This window comes from Petaurus breviceps, unplaced genomic scaffold (genome assembly GCF_028583685.1).
Source record: "Petaurus breviceps papuanus isolate PSGF00001 unplaced genomic scaffold, PetGlider_PUasm1.0 90740, whole genome shotgun sequence".
Lineage (NCBI taxonomy): Eukaryota > Metazoa > Chordata > Mammalia > Diprotodontia > Petauridae > Petaurus > Petaurus breviceps.
Window position 1 is genome coordinate 3,342,504 of NW_027187330.1, and position 20,857 is coordinate 3,363,360.

General features: G+C 42.2%; 1 protein-coding gene across 3 annotated transcripts in view; it reads right to left on the reverse strand.

Annotated features, from left to right (window-relative positions):
- PYROXD2 (pyridine nucleotide-disulphide oxidoreductase domain 2) overlaps positions 1-5,529 on the reverse strand; it is a 39,850-nt gene extending 34,321 nt beyond the window's left edge. For 2 of the 3 annotated variants that reach the window (XM_069067165.1, XM_069067163.1), the window contains exon 1: positions 5,145-5,528. In XM_069067165.1, coding sequence (XP_068923266.1) covers positions 5,145-5,271 — 127 coding nt within the window. In that variant the 5' untranslated portion in view covers positions 5,272-5,528. Of the gene's footprint in view, positions 1-5,144 lie in introns of all 3 variants that reach the window. The other variant, XM_069067164.1, reaches the window with a different exon arrangement.
- Between the last annotated feature and the right edge of the window lie 15,328 nt (positions 5,530-20,857).

Below are 20,857 nucleotides of genomic sequence, written 5' to 3' on the forward strand. Positions count from 1 at the left end.
AGAGAGACAGAGAGAGAGAGAGAGAGAGAGAGAGAGAGAGAGAGAGAGAGAGAGAGAGAGAGAGAGAGAGAGAGAGAGATTTCACTTTGTTGATTTGCTGTTTTGTTGATATCCTGCCCTGTTATTTTTTCATCAGGTTGGCTAAGGTCTATTATCATTTTTATTAGTCTTTTCAAAGAACTAGCTTTTGGTTTTCTTGATCACTTATATAATTTTTTGATTTCCAGTTTATTTGTCCTCCAATTTTTAATATCCCCTCTTTTGTGCTTATTTTAGGTTTGTTTATTGGCATCTTAATTTTTAAAAATGGATGTTCAGTTCATTAAGCCTCTCTTTCTATTTTCTTAATGTATATTTGTCAGGGATGTGATTCCCTGCCCCCCACAGACTTCTTTAATTGCACCCCAGACATTTTGATAGAAGAGGACCTCTAAGGCAATTTTGCTCTACTGAAACAAATGTATTTTTAAAAAATAATCAACAATAAACACAATGGTATACGATATTCTCTTCATCTTTTAGTCAATTGTATGATGTGAAGATACATTCTACTCTGGAGTAATCCTTGTGAAAGCCTGCCTACTCTCTGCTAAATGCCTTTTCTGAGGATGCCCTGGACACATTATTTTCATAACAATTTTATGGAGGTGGGGAAGTAAGCATAGAGGTTGGTCCCTGTTGATGTTCTCTCGGAATCTTTTTCACTATTAATGAGGTCAATAACTTATTTCCCCCTTGTGCAACTAGTATCTTCACATCCTCCATTTATCTTCCAATTGATTTCTCAATACTGTCTCACAATTGTGTTGTTTCCAGAACAGCTCTCCTCCTCACAAGCTTGATCTAACTCAGCTACTTTCCCATCTTTGTTCTTTTTGTTCTTCTAGCAGTATACCCAGTACTGTGATGGCAGAGTCCAAGGTTCAGTGGTGAATAGGAAAATCTTTTTAGATCGCTTCCATTTTTATCCCTCCATTCGCCATTTTTCTTTTGCTTATTGTCTCCTGTCCCTTTACAACTCTAAGTGCCCTCAGGATATCTGTTTAGTTGGGTCTCTTGGGAAGCTTTCTTTAAACTAATTTTACTCTTCATTTCTTCTGTTTCTAGAGGCAAAACTGAGGCAATACAAATCTTTCCTCATATCTATAGGATTTTACAAACAAGTTTATATTATAAACTGGTGTTACCTTAGGATGTCACGACTTCCCATTTGGCCAGAAAGTCATGTGTTTGCTGACTCAGGTGTCTTTAGGCTCTTTGGGTCCCTTTATTGTGGTAATTGATTAATGGTGGTTAAACTTCTGCATAAGATTATTACAGCTATTTGTGCCTATGGATTTTTTCTATCCATTTTTCATTATCAGTAACATATTTAAAGGAAAGATTTTTTTATGTCTTATCTTTTTCTCTTTAGTTTTTAGCTTTATATTAATTTTGATTTTTGCACTAATGAGTGGGTGATCTAGCTATAACACAGATGATTGAGAAATGACTTATAGGAGCAGCTAGGTAGTGCAGTGAATAGAGCACTGGCCCTGGAGTCAGGAGGACCTGAGTTCAAATCTGGCCTCAGACACTTAACACAAAAACTAGCTGTGGGACCCTGGGAAAGTCACAACCTCAATTGCCCTACTTTCTCCTTTCCAAAAAAAAGCAAAAAAAAAAAAAAAAGAAATGACATACACTGGGAACAAGTAATCCACTATCTTCAAATATAAATAATATTATTTTTGGTGATATTATTTGGCGTTTGCCACATCCATACCTGCTGAACTCTTTCTTTAAAAAAGTATATGTAATTGGCCCATGAATGCCAAGTTCTACTAATCTTTGTCCTCTTTCAAAACTCCCTTCTGATTCATGTTTTCCAATATATTTCTAACCATCCTCATCTATTCCTACTTTTTCATTGATGTCACCAAGTATTAAAACATATATGGATTTTATTTGCAGGGTCTTATCAACATCCTTCTTCCTGCTACCAATGGCCCAGGACTAAGGCTTTCTATAACATTTTAAATTCCATCCCCACTAATTGAGGAAGACTTGAGCAATAGGCCTATCAGTACACTCTCTGTCTGTCTGTCTGTCTGTCTCTGTGTCTGTCTGTCTCTATGTCTCTCTCTGTATCTCTCTCTCCTAAGTGTCCTGGGATTTGGTTCAGCTGAAACTCAGAGGGAGACCTGAGGTGCTAAATGGCCTACTCTAGAAATGAACAAACTGACAAAATGTCACCATGATGTGGGGGTGGGTGAGATGGGGAAGGGAGAACCAAGCCACAAACTAGAGAATCACAGAGGTCATAAAACCAACTGAAACCTAAGCATGAATCCCTTTTACAACATAGATAGATAGATAGATAGATAGATAGATAGACACATAGACAGAGACAGACTTTATTAAACATTCACAGTGTCCCAGGCACCATTCAAAGTGCTGAGGATACAAATACAAGATAATAAGGACTTTTATATCCTTTGTTCTTTTTAATGTAGCCTAAGACCCAATTAGCTGTGTGACCCTGGGCAAGTCACTTAACCTTGTTTGCCTCAGTTTTCTCATCTATAAAATGAGCTGGAGAAGGAAATGACAAACCACTCCAGTATCTTTGCCAAGAAAAGGGGTCATGAAGAGTCAGACATGACTGAACAACAAGATACAAATATATTTGTATATATACCTATAGATATATTTGATCCATTTTTTTTTTTTGCATGCCACACTGTTAATTCATACTGAGTGAAATTTCAATCGGTTAAATGTACTGAGATCCGGGAATAGTGAAAACAGGTTCATGTTCACAGCCTTTGAGTTTATTTAGTCTAACTCCCTCAATGTACAGATGAGGAAATTGAGGTCTGGAGAAGGGAAGTTACTCACGCAAGGTGATATGGCTAGTAAATGGCAGTACTGGGAGCTGAGCCTCAGCCTTTTGACTCCAAGTGCTGCACTCTGATATCTGGGCATGTTGGGGATCAGGAAGGACAGTCATTAGGATTAAAGGAGGGGGCGGGGGTGAGCAGACACAAGCAGGGAAGGAAAGAGAGAAGAGGGAATCGTCGGCATGCTGGTGGGCTCTAGGTTCTGAAGTAATGGTCAGAAGAAGCTGAAGATGCTTAGGAAGTTTTCTCAGACTGTATTGTACCAGGGCATGAACTTTTCAGATACTATAGCTAGCCCAGCCCCAGTTTTAGGGGAGCATCTGCACTGGAGACACTAAGGAGAAGAATTCGGTCTCCAGGTCTCTCATCACCTGATTGCTAATGCTCAAAAAACTTTTCAGGTAGAAGAAGCATTTTGCCCCATAGTTAGAAAAGACTGAAAATGCAAGAATGAAGGAGAGGTAAACATGGAAACAAACAGCCATGGGTGAATACAAATACTAACCCCAGCTCCTTTCCTGTTTACCTAGAGAGAGGAGAACTGGGAACCAGAAAGACCCTAAAAGGGGGGGGGCAGGAAGAGGGCAGCAACTTCACCATTCTGCCTGGGGGCAAAACTTCCACTTCCCACCCACTAGGTAGATACAAAGAAACACTGTCTTCCAAAGGTACTGTGTAGCAGCATTTTAGAAGCATCCTGACTTTAATATGAGCTCTGGGTTCATAGGTTAAAAAAAATTTCTATTGGGCCTCAGATTTTTTCTATAAAATGGGAATATTAACAGCTGTAGTACCTACCTCATGAAGTTTCTGTGGAGCTTAAATGAGATCATGTATATAAAGCTTTGTAGATATCAGTTATTATTCCTAATAATAATAAAGGTGAGTTATTATTAATAACCACCAATATTCATAGAATGCTTTAAAGTTTGCAAAGTACTTCATTTTTCTCACCTTATTTGAACCTCATAATGTCCCTTGTCAGAGGATACAACAGCTTTTAGCATTGGTTAACTGCATCCTAAGCCTGACATTGGCTGTGCGACCATGCACTTGGGGGCTTCAGTTTTCTCATACATAAAGTGGAGATAGTAACATGTTATATACTTACCTCAAAGGGCTGTTTGAAGTTCAAATAAGATAATGCATGGAAAGCACCATACAAATACCAGTTGTTATGAACAGCTAATAACAAGATATTAATATCAATGAACACATATAATATTTTAAGATTTGTTGTTTAGTCATGTCTGACTCTTCATGACCCTATTAGGGTTGTTTTTTTTTTTTTTGGCAAAGATATTAGTTTGCCATTTCCTTCTGAAACTCATTTGACAGATGAGGAAACTGAGGCGAGGGTTAAGTGACTTGTCCAGGGTCACACAGCTAGTGTCTGAAGCTAGATTTGAACTCAGGCTCCAGACCCAGAACTCTATCCACTTGGTCACTTAGCTGCACCTAGTTTAAGGTTTGCAAAGTATTTTACTTAATTTATCTCATTTGAACCTCATAATAAATAGGGGTAGGTGCATTATCTTCCTTGCTTTAAAGACACATAAAGAGAACAGAAGAGTGAAGAGATTTGCACAAGATCACACAGCTAGCAAATATCAGATACAGTCTCTGACTTCAGATCTTCCAGACTCCAAATCCAACCCACTATGCGATGCCAGTTAACAGAGACTCCTTAGTAACCCTGCCATGAATGCTTTGAGAAGGGGAGTGTGCCCCACTTGGCAAGCAGGAGCCTCTTGGCATGACCTCCTTAGGAACAGCCCATAGTGCTCCAGGGAAATTTTTCCTTTATGTAAAAAAAAAGCATCCCAAGAGGAGATCACTACAGCAAACTTAGGCCTCCCTGCTTCACCCACCACCCCCATATCTTTGAGGGAGGTTGTCACCCACTCTGTGTAACAAACTGAGGTAATAGGGCTGGGATGAGCATCCAGGTCTCCTGGCTTGCACCTTAGTGCTTTCTCCACTATGGCCTCTGCTGTTAGAAGCCAAGGGGTCCTAGTTTTCAGCTCATTGTCGATCAGATTTCCAGGCTCCTCTTATTCCAAAGAAAATGACACTAAAACATTAGGAACCTCAGGAAAATGGTCAGTGACTGTTGAACCCAGTTTATCTTCCCCAGAATCTGTGCAGGGTTATTATACTTTAAAAGTGGAAAGGAACCAGGGAACAAAGTATCTAGTTCAAGGGCCTTGTTCTCCCAAGAAGCCTCCCTTCCAGGCCCACCCCCCCTGCAGCTGTCTTTACCTGCTCCTATGATCACGGCGTCATATTCCGGCTTCAGGTGGCCCCCAGATGCAGCGGGTGCTGGTTTCCCTCGAAGGTGAGTAGAGAAAGCAAAGGCCCTTCCTACCCTCTGGCTTGTGGCGCTCATTTCCACCTCGGTTTTAAACTCCAACTGGTTTCCAGCTGCAGTCCCTGGAAGGGCAGGGACTTTGCTTTTTCAGATTATTTTGGCTGCAGGCAGAGAAGGGAGCAGAGAGAAAAGCAGGAAGGTGGAGCTCTGAGCCCAGCTCTTCCAGGCCTTGGCCTCTAGATCTGGCTTTGGGCCATCGCTGAAAAGGGAATTTGCTTTCCTGGGTTTCCTCTCGCCTTCTCCAGTGCCCCTTTGTCAGGCCTCTGTGAAGTGGAAGCTGAGTCGAGATTACTCATTAACTTGGCAAAAGAGGGGTTGGCTCCCTAGCTTATCATTAAGGAGGAGAAACTCTGGTCTGCTTAAGTGTTGGAGTTCCATAAAGAATAAAAGCTGGGTAATGATAATTGCTCACAATTACATAGCGCTTTAAGGTTTGAGAGGACCTTTGTATATATTATCTTATTTGATCCTCATAACAAACCCAGGAGTAGGTGCTATTATCACCCCCATTTTACAGATGAGGAAACTGAGGCAAAAAGGGGCTAAGTGACTTACCCAGGTTCTCTCATCTTGTAAGCCCAGGAGGCAAACCTGATTTTGAGGCAAATGTATTATCCACAATGCCACTTCAGGTAGTTTGCCCCGCATAAAATAGAGAGAATTTAGGAGCTTCTTTCTGAGGAAGAAAAGACCACAGCTCTCAAAATGAAATGTTAATGGGTAGACTCTACTCTTCTTTTGTTGTCGTTTGTGTCCCATTCCTTGTGACTCCTTTTTGGGATTTAATTGGCAAAGACACTGGAGTGGCTTGCCATTTCCTTCTCCAACTCATTTTACAGATGAGGAAATTGAGGCAAACAGGGTTAAGTGACTTACCCAGGGACATACAGCTAGTAAGAGTCTGAGGTCACATTTGAACTCAGGTCTTCCTGACTCCAGGCCTGGAACTCTATATGCAGCACTACCTAGCTGCCCTATTTGTAAGAACTTGCTTATTCCTACCAACAGAATTGGGGGCACCTGACCATCAGTCACCCATCACTCTACCATTATTTTTTGGGGCACTACACCTGCCAGTCATGGCTGATCACTCCACAGGCTCAGCCCCCACTGACCTATTCCTTCCAGGTCTGAAGTGGCTTTCAGCCTTACAAATCTCAAAGTCACAGTTAAACAGCTTGATTAGTAAAAGGATGGGAAACTCTAGAAACATTAGCCATTTGCAGCATAAAATGTGACATTACAAGCCTCAAGGCAAGCCATGTGTTTCAAGGAATTTCACCTGCCCAATAAAGTCTCCTATCTCTACTGCAAGACAGGAGATTAATCATCTCCCCACCTGACTTATGGCCACCTGCTGCAGCTTGAAGCCCCCCTTTGTCCTTGTGGCAGGGTAGTATGTGCTGCCTTCTTCTCCATCACTCCATGACTCCCACTTGTGATTTGCTTGGGCTGCCCTCCTCCACAGCCAACACCAAGGTCCAACTCATGCTTGCACATCTCTGCAGGTGAGTAAAGTGGGGAACTGCCCAGGCCTGGGCTACAGGTTCAAGAGGGGAGAGATGCTTCCCATTGTCACGATGTACTTGCCTTCCTAAGATTTCCTCCAGAGACCTGCATACAGGCACACCTCACATATAGCCCCTAGGAAATCTCTCAAAGGACCCTCCCTATGAAGTATTTTTTTTGCTCCCAATATCTTCAGAAGATGTAGTCCAGGGAGAAGGTGCCCAGATACAGATTTACCCCAAAGAACCATTCTTTGCAGAAATATCCCAGACTGTTTCTAACTCTTTTCCTTTTGTCCTTATAAGATGAGGCTAAAATGGCCCAGTGGTGACATGCTTTATATTTCTCCTGAAGCAGGCAGCACAGCCCACCTAAGAAGGTCCCCAAAAAGGTCATTTTCTTTTATCACCACCCAGGTTTTTTTTTTTTGCTTTTTGGAGGACAATTAGGGTTAAGTGACTTGCCCAAAGCCACGTGGCTAGTTTTTGTGTTAAGTGTCTGAGGCTGGATCTGAACTCAGGTCCTCCTGACTCCAGGGCCAGTGCTCTACTCACTGTGCCACCTAGCTGCCTCCACCATCCAGGTTCTAGGCAAAATGGGAAAGTAGTTGCAATATGCCTCTGGGAACCCTATTTCCTCCCACCTGCTCCCCTCTCCTTCCTCTTGGTAGTTCTTGTCGTGTGGCATTCAGATGCTGTGTGTTCTCATGCCTTCTGACTCTCCTCTGACACTGCAGTACCCTGCCCAAAGTACCCCACACTCCAAGATCAGCTGTCATAGATTCTCTACCTTACCAACAGCCACTACTTCCACCACAACCTCCCCCTCCAGTTCAGTGGATCTCAGTTAGGAAGAAAGCAATCTAATTATTGCATCAAAATAACGGACGGTAAGTGTGAACACCCACAGGCTTAGAATTCTCAGAGGAGATTTTCCTTTTCAAAATGGTACCACAGTAGCAAGAGACCCTTGAGCCCATCAATTTCAACTCCCATTCAACAAAAGCAGAGAGCCAAGATCTTCTCTTTGCTTCTGCAGTGGAATACTTGGGAGGGCTCACCATCCATCTTACCACCTGCTTTCTATAGTAATAGAATCTACTTCCCAGGATTGTTGTGAAGATCAGATGAGGTAATGCACGTCAAGCAGCTTTGCAGACCTCAAGTGCTGTGCACAATGTCAGCATTGCTACGGCTGTCTTACTGTTCCACTGTTTTATGGATCGAAATTCCCATGTGGAGCCCAAAGCTGCCACCTGTATGTCTTGGTTTTTCCTGCTCAAACAAGTCAGCTCCCTTCCCCATATAATAACCCTCCAAATATTTGAGGACAGCTATCATGTCTTCCCTTGGCATTCTCTTCTCTAAGAAAAACCAGCATGGTTCTGCAAGCCACTGAAGTCTAACTGAGCTTCTGTTTACTTATGTGTAAAATGAAGGGTGGGAAATAAGTGGCATTTAAAGTCCCCTTTAGTTCCAAATCTGTGATTCTGTCATTCTTTATGAAGGCACAGAGACAGAACACTGGGCTTGGAATCAGGAAGACTCCTTCCTGAGTTCAAATACGACCCCAGACACTTACTAGCTGTGTGACCCTGGGCAAGTCACTTAATCCTGTTTTCCTCGTTTTCCTCATCCATAAAATGATCTGGAGAAGGAAATGGCAAACCACTGTAGTATCTTTGCCAAGAAAATCCCAAATGGAATCAAAAAGAATCAGACAGGACTGAACAACAATAACATCATTCCTTATGCTGAGAGAACCTTTCAGAGGGTCCCCAATGTCAAAATTATTTTTATAATAATACTAAGATGCTATTTTCCTAGTAAAATACTCCTCTGGGGGCGGCTAGGTGGCACAGTGAATAGAGCACTGGCCCTGGAGTCAGTAGGACCTGAGTTCAAACGTGGCCTCAGACACTTGACATACTTACTAGCTGTGTGACTTTGGGCAAGTCATTTAACCCCAATTTCCCTCCAAAAAGCCAAAAAAAAAATACTCCTCTAAACGCCCACTATATATCTGCATGAGCCTGGATTTTCTTCATCTACTTCAACCAAAACAATATGTTATAACAGATTGAATATAGGCACAGATTTGAGAAACCAGATGTCTTCAATTAATCCAGACCTTAAAGAGATTTGCAAAAATACATAAAACAATGCAACTTTCTTACTAATTTTTGTTTTGTTTTGTAAATATAGTTACTTATCATAAAAATATTTAACATTAATGTTACTATTTATTTTTTATTACTAATTGTTATTAATATTATTGTTACTATAAATGAATTAATAGTTCTAAATTATATTAGGTGTAATTTTTAGTACATAAAATATCACTAGATATAATTAATCCACATAAACAAAAACTCTTTGGAGGTCCTCAATAATTTTTAAGAGTATAAAGGGAAACCAAAAAGTTTGAGAACCTGTGGTATAGTGGATAGAAAGCTATCCTCAAAGCCAGGAAGATCTAGATTTAATTCCTTTCTTTGACATATATTAGTTGTGTGACCCTGGATAAGTCACAGACAACTTTCTGACACTATAAATTGTGGAAGTGTAGAAACTGTATTAGTAGAGGGGGTTTCCTCACCTGGGAGGTACCTATATCAGTGAAATCACAATTCTAAGTTTCTCTCCCTATGATTCTCTGACTATTCCTTGGAGTGTCTAGACCCCTCGCCATCCCAGACACTGTCCTTTGGATGCATCCCAGCTATCACTATCCCTCAAACAATGTGGCAAATACAACATCCCAGATGTGGTATGAAAAGATGGAAGGACAGGAAGATTATTACTTCCAAATGATCTGGACAATATTCTTTTATTTGTATAGCCTAAGAAGCATTGATTTGGAAAAAACAAAACAAAACAAAAAACAATTATCAGTTGCATCCCACTGCTGCCTCACTCTGAGTTTGCGATGCACCCCTTTTCTCACATGTCCTATACCTTAGAGTCTAGTAGGTGGAAGTGTTACAATATATAGCTTGTGTTGACTTGGAGTCTGGAAGACCAGAGTTTGAATCCTGCCTCAGATACTAGCTGTGTGGTACAAGCCTGGACGAGTCACTTAACCTCTGTATGCCTCAGTTTCCTCATCTATAAAATGAGGATAATAGCAGCACCTACCTCCCAGGGCTGCTGTGAGATTGAATGAGATGATATGTAAAGGGCTTTGCTATATTAATGATAGATATTATTATTGTTGCCAAGTTCCATTTCTGACATCTTTTATTTTTGTCATTTTTTTTACAATTTCTATGCATGATTTTATGCTTTTTAAAAATATCTTTTCCAGTTATAATTTTTAATTTTTTACAAGTTTTGAGCTTCAAATTCTCTCCTTTACTTCCTCTCCTTCCCCCTTTGTTTCTCAGTACCTCCTTTGCTCATGGCTTGTAATCTCTCTATGGTTCAGGAAGTAGATAGAAGCCACACACAAAAAATCATCTCCCTGTAGTCAGTGGTGATGAGCCTCTGGACTCAGCCAGAGTAGTCCTCGGACAGAATCCTGTACTGGAAACCTTTCCAGCTTGATGAGATCTAGTGGGGCTTGCTGACTTAGTATTCAAAACTTCAGTGACCTTATCCTTGTTGAGTTGAATCCTGTTAGGTTAAGGCCAGTACTCTAGCTTGTTAAGAAAGTTTTCTTTATTTTGTTGTCAAGAGAAGCAGTGGTGGATAGAGGACTGTCTCAAGTTCCAGAAGATCTGGGTTCAAATTCCACCTGTGATCCATAATGGCTGTATGACCCTGGGCAAGTCATTTAATTTCTCCATACTCCAGAAAACTTCCTTCCTTCCTTCTTCTTTCCTTTCTTCCTTTCTCTCTTCTCTCTCTCTCTCTCTCTCTCTCTCTCTCTCTCTCTCTCTCTCTCTCTCTCTCTCTCTTATTTTCAGTTCCAAATTCTTTCTCTCCCCATCCCCTGTTTCCACCCATTGAGAAAGCAAGAGAAATAAAAACCAACCCAATAAACATTTATTAAATGCCTGTTATGAGCCAGCACTGAGCTAAGTCCTGGGGATACAATTAATAAAAAGAAATTCCTGCCCTCAAGGAGTTTACAATCTAAAGGGGGAGAGAGCACACAAAACAAGGCAGGAAAGGGGGAGGGGATTACCAGTGGTTCATTGGCATGGAGCTGTCTTGTTCTGCACAGGCGAAATGCAGTGAGCTGAGAGTCCAGTTTCTGCCCTCTATAAAGGGAGGCATTGGGAGGAGGCTGGTACGCCACCTTCCAGCCCTCCAATTAGAGAGGAGAGGCTTGAGTTAGCAACAAGGTGGTGAGTTTAGAATAGATGAGCTTAACCTAGGAGGGCCATCTTGTTTAGTGGAATTGAAACCAGGCAGAGCGGAAGATACAAAGTGGAGTGAATTCTAGATTACCATTACATATATGTGTGGACATGCAAAACAAATTTCCAACTTAGATCCAGGCAATTTTTCTGAGATGATGTAAACAGAAGAGTTGCAGGTCTGCAGGTGGAGGGGGTTTCCTCACCAGCAATCCCTTGTGCCGATGATGGAATTGCAGGAGTCCACCCCTCCTTCAGTTCTGTTGTCTATAGTAGCCACAGCCATCTCTTCTAGCCCTGTTATCTGACAAGTCTGATAAACACACCTTCCACATCTTCATCCGAATAACCGATGAAAAATGAATGAGACAAAACCGAGCACAGACCCCTGCTGCACAGTTACTTAGTCACAGAGCCCACAGAGCAGAGAATTCTTAACCTTTTGAGGGTCATGGCCCCGTGCACAGTCTGATGAAGCCTATGAACCCTTCAGAATAATATTGTATTGCCTATATTCATAACTGAGGGAAATACTAAGTTTCAGTAAGAAGTTAGTGAAAATTAAGATATATTTCTTTTTCATTGAAGCCTACAGTAGACCCTTCTGAAACTTAACCACCAAACCCTAAGTTAAGAACTCTTATACAATTTCACTATTCTAAACTAATTCAATTCAGGTCAGCTTTATTAAATACCTATACTCAGTGCTAGATGCCAGGAATACAAAGACAAAAAAACCCCAGCAATATCTGCATTCAAAGAGCAATGGAGGGGTATGATATTATGGCTACATGTAATGTAGCAACCCATGAGCCTTGGCCCTTTTAACCTCTGTGAGCTATGAAGTGTATTTTGTATTTGATTTTTATTTATTTACTTATTTTTAGTTTTCAACATTCATTTTTATAAGGTTTTGAGTTTACAGTTTTTCCCCTTCCCTTCCCTCTTCCCTTCTAAAGATGGCATGCAATCTGATATAGGCTATACATGTACAATCATATTAAACATGTTTCCACATTAGTCACGTTGTGAAAGAAGATTTAGAACAAAAGGGAAAAACCATGAGAAAGAAAAAAAGAAAGAGCAAATAGTATGCTTTGATCTTCATTCAGACTCCATAGTTCTTTTTCTGAATGTGGATGGTATTTTCCATCATGAATCTTTGGGAATTGTCTTAGATCATTGCATTACTGAATAGAGCTAAGTCTATCAAAGTCAGTCGTCACAAAATGTGTACAGTGTTCTGGTTCTGCTCACTTTACTCAGCATCAATTCATGTAAGTCTTTCTAGGTTTTCTGAAGTGTATGTTCTTTTTCTTTTCTTTGTTTATTTTATTTTTTAAAAATCGTTTATTTATTTTTAGTTTTCAACATTCATCTCCACAAGATTTTGAGTTACAGATTTTCTCCCCATCTTTCCCCTATCCCCCACCCCAAGACAGCAAGCCTACTGAATATCCCTTCCCCCAATCTGCTCTCTCATATCCTCCCTCTTCCCCTCCCTAACTTTCTAGTAGGGCAAGATAGATTTCTATGCCCCAGTGCCTGTATATCTTATTTCACAGTTGCATGTAAAAAATTAAAAAAAAATTTACCATTTGTTTTTAAAACTTTGATTTACATATTCTTTCCCTTTTTTCCTCCTTATCCACTCCCACTGGGAAGACAAGCAATTCAATATAGGTTGTACATGTGTAGTTATGCAAAACATTTCCATAGTAGATCTATTGTGAAAGACTAACTATATTTCCCTCCATCCTATCCCACCCCTGACTTATTCTATTTTCTACTTTGACTCTGTCCCTTTTCAAAAGTGTGTGCTTCTAAGTACCCTCTCCCCCAATCTGCCTTCCTTTCTATCCTCTCCCCTCTTATCCCCTTCCCCCCTACTTTCCTGTATGAGTGTGTGTTATTCCCTCTTTAAGCCAAATTCAATGAGAGTAAGGTTGTCCCATTCCCTCTCACCTTCCTGCTCTTCCCCTCCATTGTAACAGTTTTCTCTTGTCTCTTTTATATGAGATAATTAACCCTATTCTATCTGTCCCTTTCTCCTTCTCCCATTTATATTCCTCTCTCACTTCTTGATTTCATTTTTTAGATATCATCCCCTCTTATCCAGCTGATCCTGTGCCCTCCGTCTATGTATACATATACACACATATACACACACTCACATATGTATTTATACACACATACACCCTCCTATACATACATAGATATGTATGGATACATACATATATATATACACACACATATATATATCCTCATACTGAGAAAAGTCTCATGAGTTATCATTATTCCATGTAGGAATGTAAATAGTTCAACTTTAATAAATTCTTTATGATTTCTTTTTCCTGTTTACCTTCTCATGCTTCTTGTATTTGAAAGTCAAATTTTCTGTTCAGCCCTGGTTTTTTCATCAAGAATGGTTGAAAGTCCTCTATTTCATTGAATGACCATATTTTCCCCTGAAGAATTATACTCAATTTTGCTGGGTATGTGATTCTTGGTTTTAATCCTAGCTCCTTTGACCTCCAAGATATAATATTCCAAGCCCTTCAATCCCTTAATGTAGAAGCTGCTAGGTCTTGTGTTATCCTGATTGTGTTTCCACAATACTCAAATTGTTTCTTCTTGACAGCTTGTAATATTTTCTCCTTGACCTGGGAACTCTGGAATTTGGCTATGACATTCCTAGTTTTCTTTTTGAGATCTTTTTCATGAGGTGATGGATGAATTCTTTCAATTTTTATTTTTCCCTCTGGTTCTAAAATATCGGGGAAATTTTCTTTGAGAATTTCTTGGAGGATGATTTCTAGGCTCTTTTTTTGATCATGGATTTAATGTAGTCCAATAATTTTAAAATTATCTCTCCTGGATCTATTTTCCAGGTCAGTGGTTTTTCTAGTGAGATATTTCACATTGCCTTCTATTTTCTCATTTGTTTGGATCTGTTTTATAGTATCTTGATTTCTCATAAAGTCATTAGCTTCTATTTGCTCCAATCTAATTTTGAAGGAATTATTCTCTTCAGTGAGTTTTTGAAATTCCTTTTCTATCTGGGCAATTTGGCTTTTTAAGGCGTTCTTCTCCTCATTGGCTTTTTGGGCCTCTTTTGTCATTTGGTCTAGTCTATTTTTTAAGGTATTATTTTCTTCAGTATTTTTTGGGGTCTCCTTTAGCAGGCTGTTGACTTGCTTTTCTTGCTTTTCTTGCATCATTCTCATTTCTCTTCCCAATTTTCCCTCCACTTCTCTTGCTTGATTTTCAAAATCCTTCTTGAGCTCCTCCATGGCCTGTAACCAATTCATGTTTTTCTTGGAAGCTTTTGATTCAGGAGTTATGACTTTGTTGTCTTCTTCTGTTTCCATGTTTTGATCGTTTTTGTCCCCAAAAAAGGATTCTATGGTCTGATTGTGCTTCTTCTGCTTGCTCATCTTGCCAGCCAATGACTTGACTTTTGAGCTCTTTGCCACTGTAGAACCTTGCTTCCAGAGTGGAGAGAGCTGTGTCCCAAATTGCTGGGGTTTTCACAGTTGTTGTCAGAGCTGTTGTCATGAGGAGGGTGCCCTCTCTACAGCCACCACAAGCTCTGGCACACTGGCTACATACCCCAGGACCACCACCCAAAACTGCGACCCAGATCCAAACAGGTCAAAACAAGAATGGTCACTTGGTCCCCCTATGATTTGCAGGCCAGGAGTTTTGGAGGCAGTCATTCAGAAGCAGCTGCAGCCATTGTGCCTTCGCCACCTTTTGCCCCAGGGCTGGGCGCCAGGGCCAGACTGCTCTCTCTCTTCTGTTACCCAGTTCCAACAGAGTTCCCTACTGACTTTTTACTTTCTCTTTGACGTTTATGGGTTGAGAAGTCTGGAAACCACCCCAGCTGCTGGTGATTCACTCTCCTGAAGTGTGCTCTGGCTGGTCTGTGCTGTTGGTAGGGCCGCCCTGTATCTGGGTCTGCTAGGCTCATGCTGGACTGCTCAGCCCCCAGCCCTGTGTGATAGACCCTTCCTGTTGGCCTTCCAGGCTTCCTTCAGTGGGAGATTCGTTTCTCTCTGTCACTTTGTGTGTTCTGTTTCCCTAAAAGTCATTCTACATGTATTGGAAGTGGTTGGAGGGGGAGCTCAGCAAGTTCCTGCTTTTACTCTGCCCTGAAGTATATTTTCAACAGGTTGTTTGTTTCATGCTTTGTTATTCTCCCTAGCCTGAGACACTCACACTTTCACTTGCTGAAACTGCTCCTTTTCTGGGTGCTTCTGTCCCTCACTTAGTCCAGATAGGACCCTTATCCAAAGGCAGATGTGCCCAGTGAACACTGTCCAATCTACCTTAAGTTTGAGGGGTGATAATTTTGCAATCTGATGTATAATTTTGTACTGATTGGCTTGTTTATAATGTAAGTCCATCAGCACACCCTTTAGAAACAACATTAGAGAATTATTAGAATTCGCCATAGTGTTTTGGGATTGCAACTTTGGCTAATGCACATCCTTGGGTTAGTATCCCCTTTGTGTTACCTTCACAACTTGGCACTCAGATGTTTGTGGGTTGGGTCCCCAGGAGGTGACCATTCTCAGATTCAAAAGTATTCTGTAGCATTCAGAGAAAGAACTAGAAAGAACAGAGTTTGAATGCAGATTGAAACAAACTACCTGCTCCATTTCTTTTTCTTGTTTGGTTTTGTTTCCTCTTTCCCATTGTTCATTCTATCCATCACAATCCTTCTTTATAACCTGACTAATGTCTAACGTGAAAGTATTTACAGTAGCTACACAATATTCTCCCCATACACCTTTCCTGATCTCTTGCACAAGGACACATGGCTGGGAACAAACTTAGAGTACATTGATAATATGGCACACATGGGGGACAGAGGTGGAAACTCGTGCCTCTAGGACTGCAGGGCACCAGTGGCCTTCCTCTCCATGGTGTCCTCACACCGTGGTTCTCCTCTCCCCTCCCAGTAGTGTTTCTGTTGCAAGCTGCTCACCTGGGCTCTCCAGGTCTGTTCATCTCCACAGTTGGAGTTTTACTCTCCAGGGCTAGATTTCTCTCTACTCCACAGTTTTCTTCTCCTTGTCCCCGATTCTTTATAAGTGTCTACTGGCTATGATGTGAGTGGTTCTCTACAAGACTCTGACAGGTTTGTGGTCAGTCTTTGACCAGCCAAGAGAAAACTGGCCCTTTAATTCTGCCAGAGAGATCTTTCACATTTTGACTAGTCTTCGGGATTTTGTTTTGCCACCTCCTTACCTCTGTTATCTGCCCATCATCTCCTGGGATTATATCAGCCACTTGTTGTTGGGGGTGGGATCAATTCTACACTCCTCCCCCGCCTCCTTCCCACTAGAAACTTCCTACAGCTTTAGGCATTCGTCCAGCTCTTTGGCACCTTGCCTTGGACAGTGGAAGTGGATTAAGGACAGAGAATCTTCTGTGGCAGTCATGAACTTCTGAGTTTAACACTGAACCTCCTAACTACAGCCACCCAGTTGGATGTTAAGACATGCTGTGGAAGAGAGCTGACTCCTGGCAGAAGCAGTGGCTCAGTGTACCCCAGGGTGTTCATCTGTTTGGTGGCCAGAAGAGGCTAGGCAGAATACTTGTGCTTCTAATGAGTGTTCTCACCAATAAAGCCTTAATCAACCAAATGCTGAGTCACCTCTTCTCTTGGCTCAAACCTTAACCCTTAAAGTTCTATTCAAGGATATAGCTGACCCAGTTACCACCTTGTTGCTCAGTCAGATCAGCATCCATAAATAAGGTACAAAGTAGACTGACAGGGATGGGAGATCTGGACAAAATCCTTGAAGATACTTTAAGGAGGCCTTGGTCTCAGCTGGGGTGGACACAGAGAAACTGTGAGAAAGCAGGGAAGTCTTCATGAAGGAGGCAGCACCTGAGCTGGGCCTTGAAAGAAGAGGAAGGGCATTCTGGGCGTGGGGGACGGGCTTCCCCAGACAAACCCTGCCCTTAGCCCACCCTTTCACCCAATCCTCCCTCTGCTTCCTTTGTAGGACTCTCCTTAAACAGACACATTTCTTACTCCCAGATTGCCATGGATGAATTGGAAGTGTCTAGGATGAGAATGGGAAACAATTTGTGGTTATTTGACTAGGATGTGGAGGGGCCAGATTTAAATGTTGAGGGGCCAGATTAAATGTTGAGGGGTTACTTCATCCTCGATGCACTTGGGAGTCACTGACTTTTCCTATTTTTATTTTGATCTTAAGAATCATCAACAAGGGGCAGCTAGGTGGTGCAGTGCATACAGGCCCAGGAGTTGGGAGGATCTGAGTTCAAATCCACCTCAGACATCTGACAATTACTAGTTGTATGACCCTGGCAAAAATCACTTAATCCCGATGGCTTTACCCCTCCCTGCCCCCAAATCAACAAAGACAACCATTTTAACACATTACAAAGAACATGAGATTTGATAAAAACAAACAAAACTCAACTTCCATTACTGTTTGTCTTTTTAAAAGTAAACATTAGACTTAACGAGATAGTAACAAAACAGCTCTATTTTTTTGTCTGTGGATTTTTTTAAAGGGAACAAGTGCTACAACAACAAGGTGAAGAAAAACAACTTTGAAAGACCACTGAAGGTCTTTGAGCAGGTGGTGAAAATGGTTGGAAGGAAAGTGTTGATTAGCAGAGAATGGAAGCAGGGAGACCAGTTAAAGGAGGCAAGTGCTGCTGGGGACTTGAATTAGGGGGTGGCACTGTGAGCTGAGAGAAGAGAATGACCAGAGACATCATGGAGGTGTAACTGATGGGATTTTGCAGCTGGTTGGGTTGGGGCTCCTTAGGAATCTGCAAGGACCTGTGCAGAGAGATTCTCCCTCCCACATTCTTCCTGGATGCCCTAATATTATCAAGAGCCACTAGAAGAAAATTAGGGTTCTTTTTTCCTTCTTTTTCTGTAATTGAATTGTCAGTTTTCCATTGTGTGTCCTTTACAAGTTAGACCCAGGGCTGTGAGATAACTCTTGCATGATTGAATAAGTAATGACATATCTTACTGTTGTACCCATCCGGAGTAGGGAAGCCTATAGCAGCAGGCCAAATGCTGCATCCCTAGAATACTGGTGCTTAGCAATTGGCCTGGAGCACCCAGGAGGAAGCTTTTCCGTGGTATTATCATTCTTATTTAAATGATCTAGACCAGGGGTGAGGGAACCTGCAGTGAGGTCACATGTGGCCCTCTAGGTCCTCAAGTGCAACCCTTTGAATCCAAACTTCAGAAGAAGGGCTGCGGGTTCCCCACCCCTGAATTCTAGACTGATTTAACTGTGCCACTCCCAAGGGATCAACCCAAAGTGTTTACTCCCTTTCAGGAGCCCCAGCCTCTTGGGAATCTTGCTGAGTTTGTATTTTTTTTTCTTTTGGAGGGCAATTTGGGGTTGTGACTTGCCCAAGGTCACATGGCTAGTTTTTGTGTTAAGTGTCTGAGGCCAGATTTGAACTCAGATCCTCCTGACTCCAGGGCTGGTGCTCTATTCACTGAACCACCTAGCCACCCCTGAGTTTGTCTTTTTAAAGCCAGTGCTGCTTCTTCCTAGTGAAAGGTGAGGGTTGGCCTCCATTTGAATTGTCCTGTGTGCTGCAGGGATCCATCAACACATCTCAACTCTGGAATTTAGTCTCCTCTATCTCCTGCACCAGGACACCCAGAACTACTCAAACCTCCTCAGTGACTACATTCATCTGAGGTCTTGTTTGTGCCCAGAAATGAAATGGGTGGGTGGGGGGAAGGTTTACAAAGCATAAAGCAGAAATAAGGTAGTTTATACATCTTAATATTTTATTTCTGTCAATCAATGTCTTTTCAATTCAATACTCTCTCTGTGGAGGACCCAGAATTTGTTTCTTTTTTCCTTCTCTTCCTTCATTAAGGTTCTGGAGTACAAACTGCACATATACACTAGATAGATATTCCGTCCAATGGAGTATCATTAAGAGGACAAACAGGCCTTGTCTTCTTCCCTTCACCTGGGAATCAAGAAGCACTGCATCCCAGTACACACAATGACTGGGAGTGAACAAATTTTAGGAATGGGTCCACACTAAGCCCCCTCCCCATTTTACCATATGATAGGCCAATAAGGCAGCTTAGATTTGGGGAAACTCACATGCTTGAGCAAGCTCTTCCTTTCTGTCCTGTGAGACAGGATAAGGAATTCAGTGAGGAAAAACAGGAAAGGTAAGTGCTCTAACCTATACAGGGAGCTAAGATCACAAAACCCTGGATATCAGGTGCTGGGAACCTCCTCCCCTCAGGGGCAAGACATGGAGAGGCACCCCTAGGTTTAGCGGCTCTGAATTTCAATGTTAAAATCCCTGGAACTTTTAAGGGCACAATATGGAAGGCCTCTGTTCAAGGCACATCACTCTCCTGCAGTAGGAATGATTCTAGGGAGGCCCAGCCCTTGCTCTGACTCTCAACCTGCTCTCTGAAACACAAAGTGGCATCTGTATCACCGGTGCTAAGATCTGCAGCACCACAGGTCTCATTTGTGGCTTGCAAGGCATCTCTGTGTGCCATGCACTCCATGGACCAGCCAGGGTAGGGCTTTTCAGGAATGGGAAGGCATGGAGGGTCTCTACTGCTGCCTTAGGGCTATCATTGAACAGGAGGGCATTTTTCTCCAAATGATGGATGGACAGGCATGGATCAGCTGTGATCTGCATCAATGGAGGATGTGAGGGCCTGAGCTGGGACATATCCATCCCCAAGGTGGAGCATCTTGGGGCAGGTCCCGAAAAGGGGAGACGTGGAATAGACCAAAGGTCTTGTGAAACCCAAGAGCCACAGAACAGTCCAGTCTCCTACAGCAAGGGGATACGGGATGATTCCCACAGCCGCTGGGCCAGCTCGCTTGCCTGCTGGACCACCACGTCCACAGAGAGGACAGAGAGATGAATGGTCATCAGTTCATAGCATTTCACTACTTCTCCTGCGTGACTTTTGCTATAGTAGCGCAGAAGCTTCCTAGGAGACGGTAAAAGAAAATACACAATTCAGGAGAGAAGCAGTTGTTTTCCCCTTGGCCAAGGGCTGGATCCCCCAGGGACTGGCTGGTCTCAAAGGTTCAGATCCAGCCCAGTTCTCCTTCTCTGACCTCTCACTTGGAGGACAAGGTTTCCAGCACCTCAGTTAGTGAGGACTTGTTCCTCAGATTTCCTGAGCTCTGTCACCCAATTAGAATTATACTTGATTCTCCCTTGGCTCCCTGACAGTAATTCCCCTCCTTCAGAGAGGTTCCTATCCTGCAGATCCCAGCACTGATCCCACATGAAACAGAAGCTGCCAAGGCCTGGACATGTCTTATATTACAGTAAGAGCTTGGTGGAATCCATGGTGATGGCACAGGGTCAGAGAGAAGCTCCCTTTGTGGCCACATATGTAGGTGCCTTCCAAACTGACTTGTCTGATGACAGAGCACTGAGATGCAACTGTACTGGGCATAGGGAGGTCAGACATCTGGCACGTCCTCACAATAGGATTTCTAGCACTCCAGGCCAGGTACTTCCCCATGGGATAAAAAGCTATTCTTCTTCTAAGCCCAGGAGTATGTGTATATGTATATACATATGTATGAGTACATATCTATATATGTGTGTGTACATGCTCCAAAGGCAAGTATATGTGTATGTGTGTGTGTGTGTGTGTGTGTGTGTGCATTATCTATCTACTCCCCAACCCCTGTCTCTGTCTCCCTTTCTCTCCTCCCCCCTCCCAGTTCTCCCTCTCTGGCACTGGCCCTTACACCTCAATCTGGA